At 39.6% G+C, this 16,865-nt stretch overlaps 1 protein-coding gene across 3 annotated transcripts; it reads right to left on the reverse strand.

The window, feature by feature from the left end:
- Positions 1 to 110: 110 nt before the first annotated feature.
- On the reverse strand, positions 111 to 16,360 carry cep85l (centrosomal protein 85L). Of its 3 annotated transcripts, none has more exons than XM_030405949.1 (13): positions 16,058 to 16,360; positions 13,231 to 13,395; positions 11,428 to 12,296; positions 9,438 to 9,523; positions 8,799 to 8,916; positions 8,551 to 8,703; positions 8,094 to 8,246; positions 7,402 to 7,553; positions 6,483 to 6,600; positions 6,336 to 6,386; positions 4,882 to 4,989; positions 2,467 to 2,644; positions 111 to 2,158 (listed from the first exon to the last, which is right to left on the reverse strand). In XM_030405949.1, the coding sequence occupies exons 1-13, from the start codon at positions 16,104 to 16,106 to the stop codon at positions 1,992 to 1,994; spliced, it is 2,367 nt and encodes a 788-aa protein (XP_030261809.1). In that variant the 5' UTR covers positions 16,107 to 16,360; the 3' UTR covers positions 111 to 1,991. The 3 variants fall into 3 exon arrangements, with proteins under 3 accessions (XP_030261809.1, XP_030261808.1, XP_030261810.1); XM_030405948.1 differs by having other exon boundaries at positions 7,402 to 7,556; XM_030405950.1 differs by lacking the exon at positions 4,882 to 4,989 and having other exon boundaries at positions 7,402 to 7,556.
- Positions 16,361 to 16,865: the final 505 nt, after the last annotated feature.

The raw sequence follows: 16,865 nt of genomic DNA on the forward strand, positions 1-16,865 counted from the left end.
TCCTGTGGGCGTGCAACAAAGCATATTGATTATTTTCTGGATGCCAGCTCTTTGTTGTTCACTAACATTATTTTGTAATGTGCGCACAAAATACTGCAAGTATTCTGACACCAGTTTGTAAGAAATCGTATTGTTTCTTTAGAAAAATAATTTTATTTGCCATCTGAACAAATAAGATCAAAGCTGAATATTACAACAACAAAAAAACATTATTTAGAAACATCACTGTATATAAACATAACTTTGGCATTCATAGAATTTGGCAGTAAACCAAAAAGAGTCAAAAGATCAAACAAAGGATATTTTTTTATATACAGAGAAAGAAGCCATCCAGTGGCTTGTTAAATCTACAATAGTTGGACTAAACACACCAACTATTTGATTTTTGGTTGTCATACTTCATTAAAGCATGAAATACTACAAACCTGTCAAATCATGCAGACAAATAAAAAGTGTTTTTTCGTTTCAGATGAATCAAGCTGGATAGTGAACCTGATGTACTGTATACTACATGCATTCACTTCAGCTCGGGGTCATTTGAAACAATAAGCATTTAAAAAGTGAAAAATGGCAAAAAAAAAAAAAAAAAGATACCGTGACAGCACAAAGGCAGTCGATATTGCTATTATTGTAAGACATTTGAATTCATTTCTCACAGTCATCTCAAAGGTACAGTGTGTCATATGTAGTCACATCTATCAGAACAGACTTTGCAGAAATAGAATAGAATATAAGTATGTTTTAGTTTATAATCTCCTGAAAATAAGAGTCGTTGAGTTTTCATTACTTTAGAATGAGCCGTTTATATCTACATAGGGACTATTTGTATTGAGAGAAATTTGAAACCACAATCTGACAAAAGATGGATGATCCAAGTTATTATGTACAAGCAAAATCACGGGAGCGTGAATCGTTGTTGAAGAAACGTTAACTCCAAGACGTTAAACGAGATCGGGACATGCAACAGTAGAAGAATAAAACATGAATGAACACTGGAGCTGCCTTTCCCAGATGGAAATCTCTGATGACAGAGAAATGTTTGCAGACTGACGCTGAAGTGTCCTGCTTCTTGCTGGACAGGTCAGAGTAACATTACAACTGACCGTAGTATATATTCCCCCCTGCTGCTGATGGTACAAAACCTAGATAATGTGCAATTAGCAGCATATTAGTTCCACTGAAAAGAAATACTGCCATGTATAATGTTAAATATAAGTGCAGCGTAGCATCAGTCTGTCTCTCTCACAGAGCTGCTGGTAACGTCACGTTAGCAAGTTTATTTAGATGTATTCCTTGTCTGTTGCAGAGAGACAACACGTGGAGTGATAACTAACTAAGATATATAGAGCTGGGAGTGTGCCAGAGACAGTCAGAGTAATGACTTAGTGTGACAGATAAACTGAGGAGAAGGCTGCTCATCACCCGGTTGATACATACTGTGAATATTTCTCACAGTGCTCCATAATTACTTTGTCCTCATTTTTGGGGAGGGGGAGTTACACAACTTTCATTTTATGGACTAAATACCTCCATACATCTTAAACATATCACTTGTATTAGTAGAAATACTCTACGCTGTTGTGAAATCCATATTTAGAAAATGAGTTTCTTGTCCCTGAGGGCCATCATAGCTTCTGGAGCTCCTCCAATGTTTTCAGAAAGAGTGGGGTTGAGTAATGCAATCTAGAACCTCACCACTAAATGCTGCTAAATACTCAATATATTACACAATGTAACTTTAACATCCAGAAGTCTGACATGCACCCTTGGGGCATTCACTGGTGCAGTCCCATTGAGTCCCCGTCAGATGTAAGGACCAGCAACTCCATATGAGGACAGGCTGAACAACATGGTTGGACTACTTGAAACATGAGCATCGTTATCTAGGAGCAAGTGACACAAAACACTTCCCTGGGTAAAGTCAGCATCATTATTGACCTTATAACCTTTTGTTCCAACTGTTGTCACTCTTCATGTCACGGTACTGGGTGTCACTGGGAGACACAGCTGTCCCCCATACATTGAGCGTAGCAGTCTGAGATGCTCTTCCTCAGCTTATCGATGTCTCTCCTCAGCTCGCTGACCTCGAGCAGCTTGAACCTCAGTTCTTCTTGCACCTTCAGTCTGCAGTCAGTCTCCTCCACTGAAACACTCAGCGCTGGACAGAGACAGCACGGTAGAAAAACAGTTATCACAAGGTAATGATCCAGACTCTCACTTCATACATTAAGGAATGCTAAATCAAGCCCGTTAATGTGAGGATATTTGTGCTTTACAGCTCAGCAGAGACACTGTTGACCCTGTTACTAGACACTGTGCCATCAACAAGATTCTGAAGCTGTTAGTTTGAGGTAAAAATGTTAGATAGGGTTAAACTGCATGTACCTCGGTGTGTGTGTGTGTGTGTGTGTGTGTGTGTGTGTGTGTGTGTGTGTGTGCGTGTGTGTGTGCGCGAGATCCACGTACATTTCATGCCCAGAAGCAAAGACAGGTTGGGCTCTTTCCCCTGCGCTCTCTGAGCCAGGATGCTGCACAGAGCCTGGAGGTCCAGCAGACACAGGGACATCTCTTTCAGCAGCTGGCCCACCTGTGGTATCTCCACATGGGTTAGAGGATGCAACAGCCCGTCATCCGCCTGCCACTGCTTCTCAAGGGGAGACAAAGGCACATATTTTAGTTTCCACTAACTTTCTCAGGGTTATACCAAGTTTTCTGTATTAATTAATGAACCTTTTGCAAAAAAACAACAACATTCAAACCAATTGAAAAATCTAAGTGGAATAGACTTACTATTTCAAACAAGTAAAAATTGCAGAAGTAAAATATACCAAATCACAATGTTCGTTTACAAAAACTTGTAAACTATGAAAGCTACATACAATTTAACGATCACTTTGCATGATGTCATTTTAAAGTGGAAACACGTCTTTCATCTAAAATGCATGTTTCATATCTTTCATATCTCATTTATAGCATTGACCAACACTGACCCTGTGTTTATTTCCTAGAGTAGAGGATGATTTAATTACTCAGGGGTTAGGGTTTAATATTTTTCCCCAAAACAAAAAGACACAGTCCATCAGAGGAATCCATAGCACTGCATTTGTTAAGTTATAACTTAACTACACAGCAAGAAATTCAAGATCAATCTATGTCAACGCTGTAGAAACAAAAGAAATCTTAGACATAGTAAAGACATGTAAGAATAAAACATCTACTGACAGGGATGGAAGTGAGAGTACGTTAGTCAAGAAGGTCACTGACAGTATTGCAAACCCACTAGCCTACATCTGTAACTTACCATTGACAACCGGTACATTTCCACAAAAAAATGTAATTGCTAAATTTATTCCATTATATAAAGCTGGGGACAAACAACATCTCACCAACTACATGCCTGCATCATTACTCTGCTAGTTCAATAAAATATTGGAAAAAAAATGTTGGTTGGATAATTTCATTGAAAAGCATTATTCATTGTCAGACAGTCAATACGGTTTTAAAGCAAATAAGTCGACATCAATGGCATTAATGGAGTTAACAGAAAAGAATTACTGGTTGTACTGATAATAGGAAGTTTGTAGAAGGAGTTTTTATAGATTAAAAAAAAAAAAAAAAGCATTTGATATCATAAACCATGCCATTACCCAAACAATTAGAAAGATATGGTATAATTGGTGTTGTGCTGGATTGGGTGAAAAGCTTGAAACAGGCAGCAGTGCAAATGGATGATTACATATCAACATGCCTATACATAACTGTTGGGGTCCCACAGGGGTCGGTAGTAAATGATAAATGTACGGTGTCCAGAAAAGTGAAATGTATTTTATCCGCAGAATCCACCAATGCTGGGAAAATCTGCAGAAAATATGTAGCAGCTTCATCAAATGTACTGATGACTGATAATATTAATGTGGAGTATATGAAAAATCATTTCCAAGTGTGATTTTAGACCACAAAATCTGATGGAAAACGCAGTTCAATTATGTTAGAACAAAGATGGCAAAGAGCATTGCACTTCTGGTCAAAACAAAACACATGATGGACCATAAATCACTGAGCATTCTGTGCTGCGTCACTGTATCTGAATTACAGTGTGGAGGTTTGGGGAGGAGAATTTAAATTTTAAAACACAATGTGTTTGTACAACTTAGAGTCTGATGTATGTCAGTGTATGGGGGTGGACTTGTGGAATGGGTTGGGTGATGAGTTAAAAGAAAGCACAAATATAAATCATTTGAAAAACTACCCAAAAAGAAATGATTTGGCAGATATATGGAAGTGGAAAGGTTGTGTTAGGGCTGTGCCCACTGGGTGGATATTTGGATCGTACGTAAACTGGGATTGTTATCTATCTAATTTACTTATTGATTTATTGATTGATCGATTGATCGATTGATTGATTTTATCTGGGTGGTAAATTAACTGGGGATAGTTAATTGTACATAAGTTATAAATACATTTGAGAATTTGTTGAAATAATATCCGAGTTAACACTTTTCAGACACTGTGACTTCTGTTTTGTTTGTTTTTCATTATGTAGTTTTCATTTTTGGTTTGAAATAAAGTCATTCATTCATTCATTCATTCATACAAAGCCTGCCACAGCGACACCAGCCAGAGGGCTCAAATGCATCACCCCTCCAGTTAGGCTCTTGAGTCTCAATCAATGTACATTAGATATGTGACATTAAAAAGTGTATTCCCTTCAGTAAGTGGAAAGTCTGTGTGTTTTTGTATGGATATAGAAATGGGGTCTGGTGTAAAAATAACAGACTTTGACTGCCTGTAGGAACTCTTGACACATCAATCTGCAGCTAATAATGCAGCACGACAGACAGAAAGACACCGAGAGACGCTTAAGACTTCCAACACTGATACCTGGGGGAAGGTTCTGGATGCACTGTCAAGGCTTTCCTCCTTTTCTCGTGGATAAGACTGTAGTCGGGAAAGAAGGCCACTTTTTTTTTGCAGTCTTGTACTGTTGGCCTAACAAAGCACAAAATGCCAGAGGTAAGCCTGATTTATTCTTAAGAGGAAGAATATACAGCTGGTGTGTGAGGTCGGAAATGATTATTTTCTCCACACATGTTTAACACCGTGCTCGTAGCCTTTCCAGTCTGATTATTGTGATGTTGGGAGTTGGCTAAAAGGAAAAGAAAGGTTTGAATCTGGATTACGCTTCATTTATAGCTGTTCATTTTTTTAGGGTTTTTTTTTTTACTAAATTGTGTTAGGATTACATCTATAATTTATAAAACCTTCACTATGATCACACAGTTATGCACGAGTTGTTTCCCTTGTTTTTACTGTCTTCATGTTTGTCAGTGTGTTTTAATGATAATTATAATGAGAATCATTCTTATGTAAATAAACCAATAAATACCTGACCTACATAAATGTACATAAATTATTATTATTTTCCTGCATTATTGGGGAGTAACATTACCTTCAGGTGTAACTGGCACTATATAATGGATGTGCCACGTGACATGATAGCTGCTTTGGCATTGAGAGAGGACATCACCAATGTGCAATTTAAGCTGGAGTGAGTTCTAAGTGACCATACTGATGTTCTGGCCCATGATGATGACCACTCATCAAATGGAGGGAGCACTGTAATCCCCTCTCCTCCAGGAGCTTACTTATTGGCCTCCCATTTGAAATCAGACTACTTTTTTTTTTTCTAACTTCTCCATGGTCCATAGCTCTGGACTTGCGACGTTCCACTATTCTATCACGTTGTGCTATTTCACATGCTTCATTGCATTGCAAAGGTCAGAACTGAAACATCCAAATGATACTCTTTTTCAGTTTGAGCAGTCATTACTTCAAGTTCGCGGTCTGGAAAATTACTTTTTTCTTCTTCAGCTGCTTCTTTGCTACTGACATTTCTCTTCAAAACTAAACTAAATTCTGGCACTTTATATGCAAACAGGTTATTGGGGGCATGCTTAGAACCATTCATAGAACATTTTGGGGATGGTCAGACATAAAGATCAGGATGATTGAGATACATGAAATGACCCGTGTCAACAGATGTGTCTGGGGTTTTATAAATCTGACAAACAAGACTGTGTATGCGTGCCCCCCATTTTGTGTGTATACAGATTTCTATATACCCATGAGTCCAGTAGAGGGCTCTGCCTGTGTGGATGGATATAAGGTTCATGACCATTGTTTCTGGCGAATCTCCCGACAGACACAGTGCCGTGGAGATGCTGCGGTCTGTTTATGCAAATTGATTAACGCACTCTCTTTCTTATTCTGTTTACAAGAATACGACCCCAGGATGGAGAACCTTCCTTAGTGTGTGGAAATGCTCATTACTGTACCGTTAGCTGTGAGGTCAGTCTCTCAATCTGTTCTCTTTGATGCTCAATCAGCTGCGGGAAAAACAGACGTAACATGTTCACGGATCTTTGACTTGATTTGAGTATTCGCGTGCAGGCATTTGTGCATGTGTATGTTTGGGATGCTACCTTGCTGCTGTGGTCTTGCTGCTCCAGCAGTTTAGCGTTTTCCACCTCAAGCTGCTTCAGGTCTTGCATAGGTGACCTCACCCCATCATCCAAACACTGCTGCACCTTCTTCTGCAGGCTGTGGTCACAAAGATAGCGAGACACACACTGATAAGTATTTACACAGAGCAAGACATTCGACCATATTAGCAACAGTTATGCCCAGGGCCGCGGCCAGGATTTTAGAACTACTGAGGTCATGCACCCCATCCCCACTCATCGAGAACGATTTGAAGTCTGTAATATAAAACTTTGCATCAACTGTCCAATAGTAAGAAATAGTTTGTAAACCATTGCATTGCTTATTAACAGTGAAATAACTATTAATTAAAATGTAATTAACTTTAAATTTGCAATTTTTAATAATATATAATTGTTTATTTAATGATATGACAAATATCATTAAGTGTTACCATATATATATATATATATATATATATATATATATATATATATATATATATATACATACTTGTGGTATATACTTCTGGTTGATCAGTTATAGTGATGACACCTATTCACTCTGAGCGGCACAAATTAAGGAAAGATGCAGCCTTGTTTGGGCTTTATGATGTTGTAAATGTACAGAGATAAGATGAAGAGGAAGGAAGCCACGGATAAATAACACAAAGGTTTTAAGATCAGTCCCAGCTATCACACAAACACAGCTTCGGTGCACGGTGCAGGAAATGGTTGGCATGTACATTGCTTTCTAGCCAAACCATGCATCTCTACACCTTACACCTTATTATGCTATTTGAGAAGCACTCCTACAGTCAAATTAGGATGAAAAGGCCGTGGAGAGGGTTTGCTCTGAAATACACTTTAAAACAAGCCAACAGCAGCTGTGTGTAATGGCAGGCATTAGTTGACTATGTACCTGTGGACAGATGCAATCAACTCCTTCTCTCTCTTGGCCTGTATCTCAATCTTGATGTTTTTCTCCATCATCAGAGCACATCCGTCCTGGATGCTCTTCTGTAACCGAGATACTGTTATGTCCAGATCCTTGGCTTTCTTCTGTACCTCCTCCTGCTGAGCACACACAATGGTACCCAGTGGGGTCACTGGAACTGAACAATGATTTGTCTAAACAGAGTATGACTAACACTGTCGATGTGTAGTACTATTGATGGGCAAAAGATATTTATTAACCAATTCAGCATTGCAAACAATGTATATCAGTACTGATATTCACATTTTACATACATTACTCAAACAAATATACCAGGCCAACAGTCTATACCAGGTCTATACAAGTGATCACACATGTAGAAACCAACTATTAAACTCATCAAACACATGATCAAAAAAAGTGGGCACACACACACTTTTTCATTTATGTTTTGATAATGTGTTTGATGATTTCAATAGTTGGCCGACTTCTTTGTGTTGTACAGCCAGAATCAGCACACAGTTGGGTTTTTTGTTTGTCTTTTTTAAACTGACCAGATGCACCATGCTGTTCAGCTGTCTGACTTCCTGTCTGGCTCAATCTGCTTTGTGCAAATTGATGCATCAGTTCCGCTTCTGTCAAAAATAGACTGCATATATGTTTACATATGTGTGTACCTGCCAGGACTGGGCCTGTACCTCGTCCAGCGTTGGTAGGTCTGAAAGGTATTTCTCCAGTGTCTCTATGCGTTGCTGTTTCTCCTGGTTCTGTTCACTCTCTCTCTGACACTTCTTTTTCAGACTACTGATGTAGCGATCCCGTGTCTTTATCTGTTGACAGAAAACGACTTACATAACTAATACATTGCTTTCGTATTAAAATGGTGAATGCATTTAACTCATACAAAAGCATGGTTATAGAATAAACCACAGATACATTCATCAGTTCACATCAGTCATCATGTTGGGTACACAAAATAACTATTTAAAGACAAATCTTGATTGATATCTATTCAAATGGTACAAGGGACTATGTTTTGTTCTTGTTCACATGGAATAGTTACACTGCTCACCATATATTCTACGTTTTCTTTGTAAAAATGATTCTGACTTCTGTCTTGGCAATTTGTTGTACCTTTTCCTCCAGTTTTCTGATGTCTTCTGCATATTTTTGAGTGGTTTGTTTGAAGAATTCATTCATGTGGAGTACTTCCAGTTCAGCCACTGCTAGCTTCCTGCCAAGGTCTTCATCAGATGGGTGTTTGCTTGGAGTTTTATTCGCCGATTCCTATTGGACAACCAGAACTTGTATAAATAATTGAAGTTCTGATCAAATTGTGAATTAGGATGCTCACCTATGACATTAACATGGCAAGGTGTCACCTTAGTACTCAGAATGTGGGGGTCATCAAGCCATCCTCTCTGGCTCTGCAGAACCTGCTGTGCTCTGAGCTCGTTCTCTCTGATCCGGGCATGGAGCTGCAAAATCTGCTGTTTTTGTCTGAAACAAAGAATCCCTCCTGCTTAGAAACATGTCATCTGTAAATACAGTTTAATTAAAAAGCTATTTTGTGTCTTTGTGGATAGAATTATACAACAGCTTTACATGTTAAGGACAATAGCAGGAATTGTCCAAAACAGCAAAGGCAAACATTAGGGCCCGCACAACACAGCAACACAGCAACACAAGTAAAAATACAGCCACATGCATTTATAGGCTGAAACATTTCCCTGTTTAACAGACAGAAGTAGTTCAAGAGCATCCCAGTCAATGGGTGACATGTCTGGTGAATATGCAGGCCATGCAACAACTGGGACGTTTTCCGCCATGACATGTGTACAGATTCTTTCAAAATTGGGCCGAGAGCTTGAGGATCTCTTCACTGTATCTCTGTGCATTCATATTGCCATCAATTAAATGCACAAGTTCAGTGTTGACCAGCACAGAGATATGTGACACACAACATAGCTGGAGGAAGTGTCAGGGCAGTTCTAAGTGTTTCTGAGTATGTCCTGCAGTACCTATCTATCTCCAGCTCTCTCTGTCCAAGCAGCCCCTCTTTAACCTTCACCAGAGTGTTGACTGAAAGTGAGGTGCCCATCAGCATCTGGAAACACACACAAACATACATTATTGAACACATAGAGTGCATAATGTTGGATTCACATCCAGCATAGACTCGTTAAATAAGCTCAATGATGAATACACTACTGTTAATCACTCGACCAGCGATATGACCTCATAGACAGCATAATAACACAGTGAACTTTAGGGGTGTGCCAAAATATCGATTCTACGATATATCGCGATATTTCGTCTTGAGGTACGTTATCGATACACTGGTGCCAAATATCGATATTTAAAAATGTAAAAAAAAAAAAAAAAAAAATTTACTTTTTTTTTTTTTGTTTTTTGTTTCGGACCACCACCACAACCCCTCTTCGGAGGACAGCTTTATCTTTATTCAAACATAGGTATACAACCAAATAAAAATTTAAAAATGGTTTAAGTAGCTCTGAAACCCACACATATAGATATTTAATGATAGATAATGATAGTAGTCAGTATGTGTGTTAAGAACAGTCACTGTGCAATATACTCTTTGTTTACTTGGCTGTCATTCATGTGAAATTGATTGACAATGTTTTGTAATTCCTGTGAAATGGATTCAGTGCAGTCAATAAATTCTGAATTTCTTCAGTGACACAGATATCGTGATGTATCGTGGATGAAATTTTTTGCAATATATCGATTATCGCAGAATCGCTGTATCGTGATATTATCGTTATCGTGGGCAAAATATCGTGATAGTATCATATCGCGAGGTACCTGGTGATACCCAGCCCTAGTGAACTTCTGGTTGATCAAGCATTGTGATGTTGGGACATCCAACAAGCTTCTTGATGTTCTGGTCACCAGGCATACTCTTAAGTTTCAGCGATGCAGCCAAGATCCAGGCAGTCGGTGTGTGTCTTGACATTGTTAAATGTGATGTGTCAGTCCTACCCTCTGTCCCTCTAAGTTACCAAATTTTCATTTATCTTATCTGCATATTGAATCATTAATAGAATGTTATAATGGGGTTTACAGATTAATAAAGGTGGTGCTCTCAACTTCTAAATGATACGAAATATCACATATATCTCATCTATGAATCAACACGATATCCCACATTTAGAAATGAAGGAGTGATATACATTATCAGTACAGGCCTGAAATGTTATGAAGGGCAAATCCCTCTAAATGTCAATTGTTATGCTGATGACATCAAATTATACAGAAGCCAAATGAAACCAATCAGTTTAACTTCAGGCATGTCTTCAGGAATTAAAACCCTGATAGACCTGCAATTTCCTGCTACTAAACTCAGACAAACTCATTGGAGTACCTCATTAGAGACACTTAATGGTAAGCAATAAATATTCCATCAAAAACACAATAAGTTGGACTGTTATTTTCAACAGATAAGCAATACTAATGTGAGGGCATTAAATGCCTATGTAGCCCCTCAGTGGCTTTAACTTTAGTCTCAACATTCAAGTAAAAAAAGACCATACTAGTCCCTCTTGTTCTTGTACTAAAGCCCTAAATGCAGGGGACTAGTTTTACCTGGGGAACTATGGTAACTTGCGGATTGATAATTGCGGAGGACGTCTGTGATCTTAAGCCTGTGCAAATCTTATATGTCTGTAATTTGTAAAGTAAGTTACACTGCATACTACCACCATTTTTTAATACAGAGGTCAGGCACAAATCTTTAGTCCTGTGTGAATCGGCATGTCTTTGATTTGGGATCCTATTTGTGTGAAGTGTGAAAAGTGTGAAACTGACCTCAGCTATTAATATGTTGAACAGCAGCTCTGTCTAGCCTTGTTCATTTTTTAAATCACAACAGTACCCTTCCAATGCAGATAGTGCTGAAACTGATATTTAAGGCAGGTGAATTGCATGTTAAACCTGAATTTTTTGCAAATACCTTTTCTGTCATCATTATTATAACACTCCTCTTACCTGGTTAAGCCCTGGTTTCTGCTGCTGTCCCTGTTGCCATGCTGACAGCCTATCTGCACCACAGCCCTCTGTTGCAGCAGAAGGGCTGATCTGATCAAGTTTAATTCCACACTCTACTTTGGGCCTGTACTCCATCTGCTCAGTCAGCCACATCTGGGTGCGAATTGCAGTCTGGATTGGGGAGCCTCTATCAGTCTGATGACCAAGAGGGGAGTCTGTTTTTTTGGATAGGCTGGGGCTATAGACCTGTCCAGCTCCCCGAGGTGGTTGAGCATCTGATAAAGCGTTGCAGTTCATGTCCAAACTGTTGTGTTTTACAGGTGAGGACAGAGCTGAGGAAGGTGACAGGTCTGTTTCCAAACCAGTGGATCTACTACCATGGTTGTACCGGTAGCAGGGGCCGGAACCTGGTGAGCGCTGCAGCAAGCTGTAGCAGAGCAAGGAGGAAGATAAAGGTAAATAAAGGTCAAGGTTTGAACCAAGGGGTTCCTTTCTATACCCATATCGCAGACTCCTGTCTAGGGAGCCTTGACCATCTGGGTTGTACTGACTGCCTGACGTCCGATTGAAGCTCTTATCGGCCCCGGATGACAACTTGTTGAGAGATGACGATCTCCTGATGGGCTGATGATCCTTCATATCCAGACAGCTCGGTGCACCCAGGGGAGACATGGCTGGCGTAAGCAGTTGGCATGACCTGCTCCAGCGACTTGTACTGCTTGGTGAAGCTGGCATTCTAAAACTGGTGTAGGGTGATGAGGATGGAGATGGCATCACATGGACAATGGGGATGCCATCATCATCCTTGCCCAAGTGATTCCGGGACAGTGGCTGGGAAGGCGAAGGCATGGTGCTGGAACTGAAGTCATCTGTCAGAAGAAATACAGACAAAAGAGACCAATGTGAATTTTTGAATATCCTGTCAGACATCATCATCAACACAACATTACCACATGCATATCAGTGAGCATTATTGTGTGTGGTGAAATCACATCAAATTACAACGATGCAACTGCCTTAAAGTACATTAAATTATTTCTAAACTACCTGGAGTGACTATCATGTCCAACTCTCAAGTCAGCTCTGCACAGAAATAGTGTAATTTCCTGAAGCACAGTGAGGTATTTAGTAGGGGGTTTGCCATTGGCTGTCTAACAGCGTATTTGTCAAGAATCCTGTTTTTCACCATTGCCTACTGCCTAGCTCTGACTAGGTCAGGAGAGCACTGTGCAGTGTATATCTGCACATCAAGTTACAGACACGTGACATCTCTGGGGGAGACTAGAGCAGCTTGGCTGGATGTCTGGAGGGCCAGCTGCTGGTGGCAAACGCCCAAACCAGGTCATCCTAGCTTGGTGTGCATGGAGGGGCAGTATGGCTGCCAGTGGGTAACAAACAATGTCACATTATAGCTAACTTTACACTAACAAATGTTTTGAATTGAAACTGTACCCTAAAATATTTATTTTATATTTACAGTTATATTCTGAAAACATTTTAGGCAACATATAGACCATGGTAGTGTTTTAAGTTTTATTAGCACAACATCATTTTTACAGTTTGATCAGAGTTAGGTGAGGAGTCCGTCAGGAAGCTCTACTCTTTGAGTCTGTGGGTGCGGGCATACAAAAATGAGTCTGGCTGAATGCAAAATGGAGAGAAGTTTACCATTGTCCATTTGCATATACTGCTAACATTGTAGTGACACACATGTTGAAACATGGTTTAAAGGTCCCTGTTTCACATTTCTCCACAGTCCTGCTGGTTACAAACAATGCGGAATAAATAGCCAGGACATCCTACCTTCCACACTGTCAGAGCAGTAAGTGCCGATGCCGGTGTCACAACTGTCGGACACTGAGCTGGATCGGTGCCCACGTGAGATACTGTTCCCAGAGCCAAGGGGGTTGGACTGCCAGGCTGATTCGTGACCCGGGACCCATCCTGAAGAATCAACACTTTTGGAGCCTGAAAAACACATTTTTAAAAGGCTTTCTGTCAAACAAGTCATTCAGTTGCAAAACACAAGATTATAGGATGGGCTGCTCACTAATTTTTGATTGAATGTATCACATAGAGTAGAAAAAGTGTGTACTCTACTTAAGAACAGCAAAGCAAACGTCCAGTACAGATAAACAATTATAGCACCTCATGTAAGTCAGCAAGATCTCTTCTGTATAAGAGTTGCAGGCAGCCTTTTGGGTGAGAGGTGAAACAAGTCCAGTTGCCTACAATACAGCACTTAGAATTCTCCTCCAGATGCAACTTCAATTTAAGCCATCCATTTAGTCTAGTGTGAGCGTTATGCTTTCAGTCATTGCCTTCTCTAGTTCGTTACCATATACTAAATTATTTCCACCATTTATCAGTTGACAAAATCCTGCTCTCCAAATGAATGAATAAAGGCAATAGTTATTAAAACATATAGCTTGTAATAGTCATTGAATGTTTTTGTGTTTTCTGTGATGTAGATCACAAATATAAAAGTGTAATACATCTGGTTACATTTTAAGGGTCATGTCATGCCATCTCACCTCGGCTATCTCAGATCATGTCCTGTATTTCCTTTAAAAAAAAAATCATGAAAAGACTTCTATTAAAATGAATGAGACCTTGAAAATGAATATAACTGTACTCAAAATACTCTTTTAGATCATAACTACACTGCCAAAAACAGTCACCACCTGGATTTGGTTAATAGGTAAGAGCCTTCCATTGGATAATTAGTGCAGTGATTAAAATATTTCAGCTGGCAAATAGTTATTCAACCCTAACTGATGCAGTGAGGAGCTTCTCATTTCTTCAACAACCACATCAGAGGACGTGTTCATTTCAGAAGGGTCAAATTTTTGGCCTGCATCAAGCAAAGAAAACAACTAAGGAGAGTGCTGAAACGACCAAAAATTGGGTCAAGAATGGTCCAATGCATTATTAAAACCTGGAAGGATAGAGGTGAACCATCATCTTCGAGGATTAAATATGGTCAGATAAAAATCTTGACTGATCGTGATTAGACATCACTTAAACGTTAAACTCGAGGGATTGGGTCCAACAGCTGTGTAGCCTTGAGAAAACCTCTTATCAGTGAGGCCAATTAGATAAATAGGCTTCAATTAGCTAGGGAGCAGAAAGATTGAACCAAATGGAAAAAGGCCATGTGGTCTGATGAGTCCAGATTTACCCTGTTCCAGAGGCAGATGAAGTGATGCACCCATTATGCCTTATTCCAAGGTGGCAGTGCCATTATTCATCGGGTTCAAATTGTGAAAGAGTGGTTCAGGGAGCACGAAACATAATTTTCACACATGGATTGGCCAACACAGAGTTCAGACCCTAACCCCATTGAGAATCTTTGGGATGTGCTGGAGAAGACTTTACGCAGCACCCCGCCTCCCATCATCAACACAAATTCTTGGCAAAAAAATAAATGCAGCTCTGGACGGAAATAAATGTTGTGACATTGCCTACGCTCATCAAAATGATGCCACAGCAAATGCGTGCCGTAACCAAAGCTAAACGTGTTGACATTGTGTATGACATTTCTTTTGGCTGGGCAGTGTATAATATTATCATTTTTGTGATTCTTTGTACATTTATTCTTTCTTTCTTTCTTTCTTTCTTCTTTCTTTCTTCTTTCTATTATTTCTAAATGGATTGGGTTGAATTATGCCCTGCACATCCAAGAAACTGAAGGATCATTTGTTACATGTACTCAGTTGTTTGATTTACAGTATCCAAACTAATACTAAATAAGTTTTTACCTCAACTAATAATCTTTCATTTATTAAAATTAGGCTAAAAGATGGCTTCATTTATGGAAAACAGTTTTTTATCCCTCTTAGTTTGGGTGGGTTGATGATGTCAAAAATGAGCACAGACAGGTTGGAAATTGTGAATTAACGAATACAGCAAATATCAACTCGCTTCACTTAAAAAAAATCTCAAGGAAAGTGAAATACTGAAGGAAAAACCTTTAAAAGTTGGGTTTCAGCTCTGAACGTAAATACTGAGCAAAAGCTGTGGCACCGTTTAAATGAATGGATTGTATATGTTCAGGACAAGTTACACACATACAAATAATCGGCAACTTTCCATGAATTTAACATACATTTTTGAAATTGTAGTGTTATTTGAGAAAATCCATGACATGAAGTGGGATTCGGTGCAACGTGGAATGACTGATTTTTAGATTTTACACAGCCTATATTTAGATATATTAGTTAAAAAAGTAGCATAAATATTATTCTAGACACATCACAGCCTATGCTCTGGTACATTAGGTGGCGCTGTGAGCTTAAAACTTCTTGTAGCAAACCGCCATTAAACCAAAAGAAGAAGAGCTCCCCGTCTGTGGATGCTCTGGTCGCTGTGTTTAGTTTGACGCTAACAGCACCGAGCTGACAAACTGACTGGCTGCACCACAGCTCTGGACGAGGGGCAGCTCTTTAACAGACACTCTCTGTGCTCGGGACACTGTGTTTGTCCATATAGCTTTAGCATACAGAAGTGTAATATGCTGCTCTGTGCTAGCTGCTGCACACAGCTGCTCCTGGCCCTTTAAACAGCTAGCTTCACTCGCCTCTTAGACTTTATCCTCTCTTCCCACCCGACTATCTTACGGACGTCTCACCTGATTTATTAGCTTCGTATCCATCTTCACAGTAACCTCTGTACCACATACTGTATGCCTGGGCTACATGTAACCGCGGGAAAAAACGCCAGTCCGATGACAGGACAAAAGGAGAAAACACCAAGACCAAAGTCCGGGAAAGTAGGAGTGCTGTCTCATGTCACATGTAACGACACACGGCATCACACATGATCAGAAAGCCTCTGTGGCTTGTCTCCAGACAGCCTCTGCCTGATAACGGTATCCTTCCATGGTGAAGCCTGCACATCCTGGCTCCTCTGGAAGGAAGTGACCGCAGCAGACTCCTCCTCCTCCTCCTTTAGTGTGGATCACAACAGCCTTCAGCGCTGTCAAGTCACTGCGATGTTGCACTTTTGTTCAAGAGGATGCTGCTAGATAACTCCGGTCCACACTCCAACCATAGGTTCAATACAACAGAGCCACCCATCATCTATATCAATATATGGCTGGATTACATCAACAAGGATTCATTGACTGAAAAAGTAACTTTCCAACCTGATTGGATTATGCTTCAAGTTAAAATTCTTTAAATCTTTTGTATCAACTTCAAAACTAACTTAATATTCAGAAAGATTAGAGTTGTTTTTCTTTTTGTCTGCATGCCTTTTAATTTGATTGTTGTCTCTTATTGTGAAGGACTTTGTGCTTGTTTTTGAAAAGTGCTACATGAATATACTTTCTTTAATGACTATATCCATTCCCCATATCTGAGTCACTCTATCAGGAGTTTTCACAGAACACAACAAAAACAATCAGAGATGACAGATTGACAGGTGGCATTTTGAAC

Source organism: Sparus aurata, chromosome 22 (genome assembly GCF_900880675.1).
Source record: "Sparus aurata chromosome 22, fSpaAur1.1, whole genome shotgun sequence".
Classification (NCBI taxonomy): domain Eukaryota; kingdom Metazoa; phylum Chordata; class Actinopteri; order Spariformes; family Sparidae; genus Sparus; species Sparus aurata.

Coding starts and splice junctions, on each gene's coding strand:
- cep85l (XM_030405948.1), bottom strand. CDS start 16,106: ATGTGGTACAGAGGTTACTGTGAAGATGGATACGAAGCTAATAAATCA. Junction 7,557..8,093: donor TACAGGCCCAGTCCTGGCAG/GTACACACATAT, acceptor GTGTGTGCTCAG/CAGGAGGAGGTACAGAAGAA. Junction 2,645..4,881: donor CATCCAGAACCTTCCCCCAG/GTATCAGTGTTG, acceptor CCCCTTGAGAAG/CAGTGGCAGGCGGATGACGG.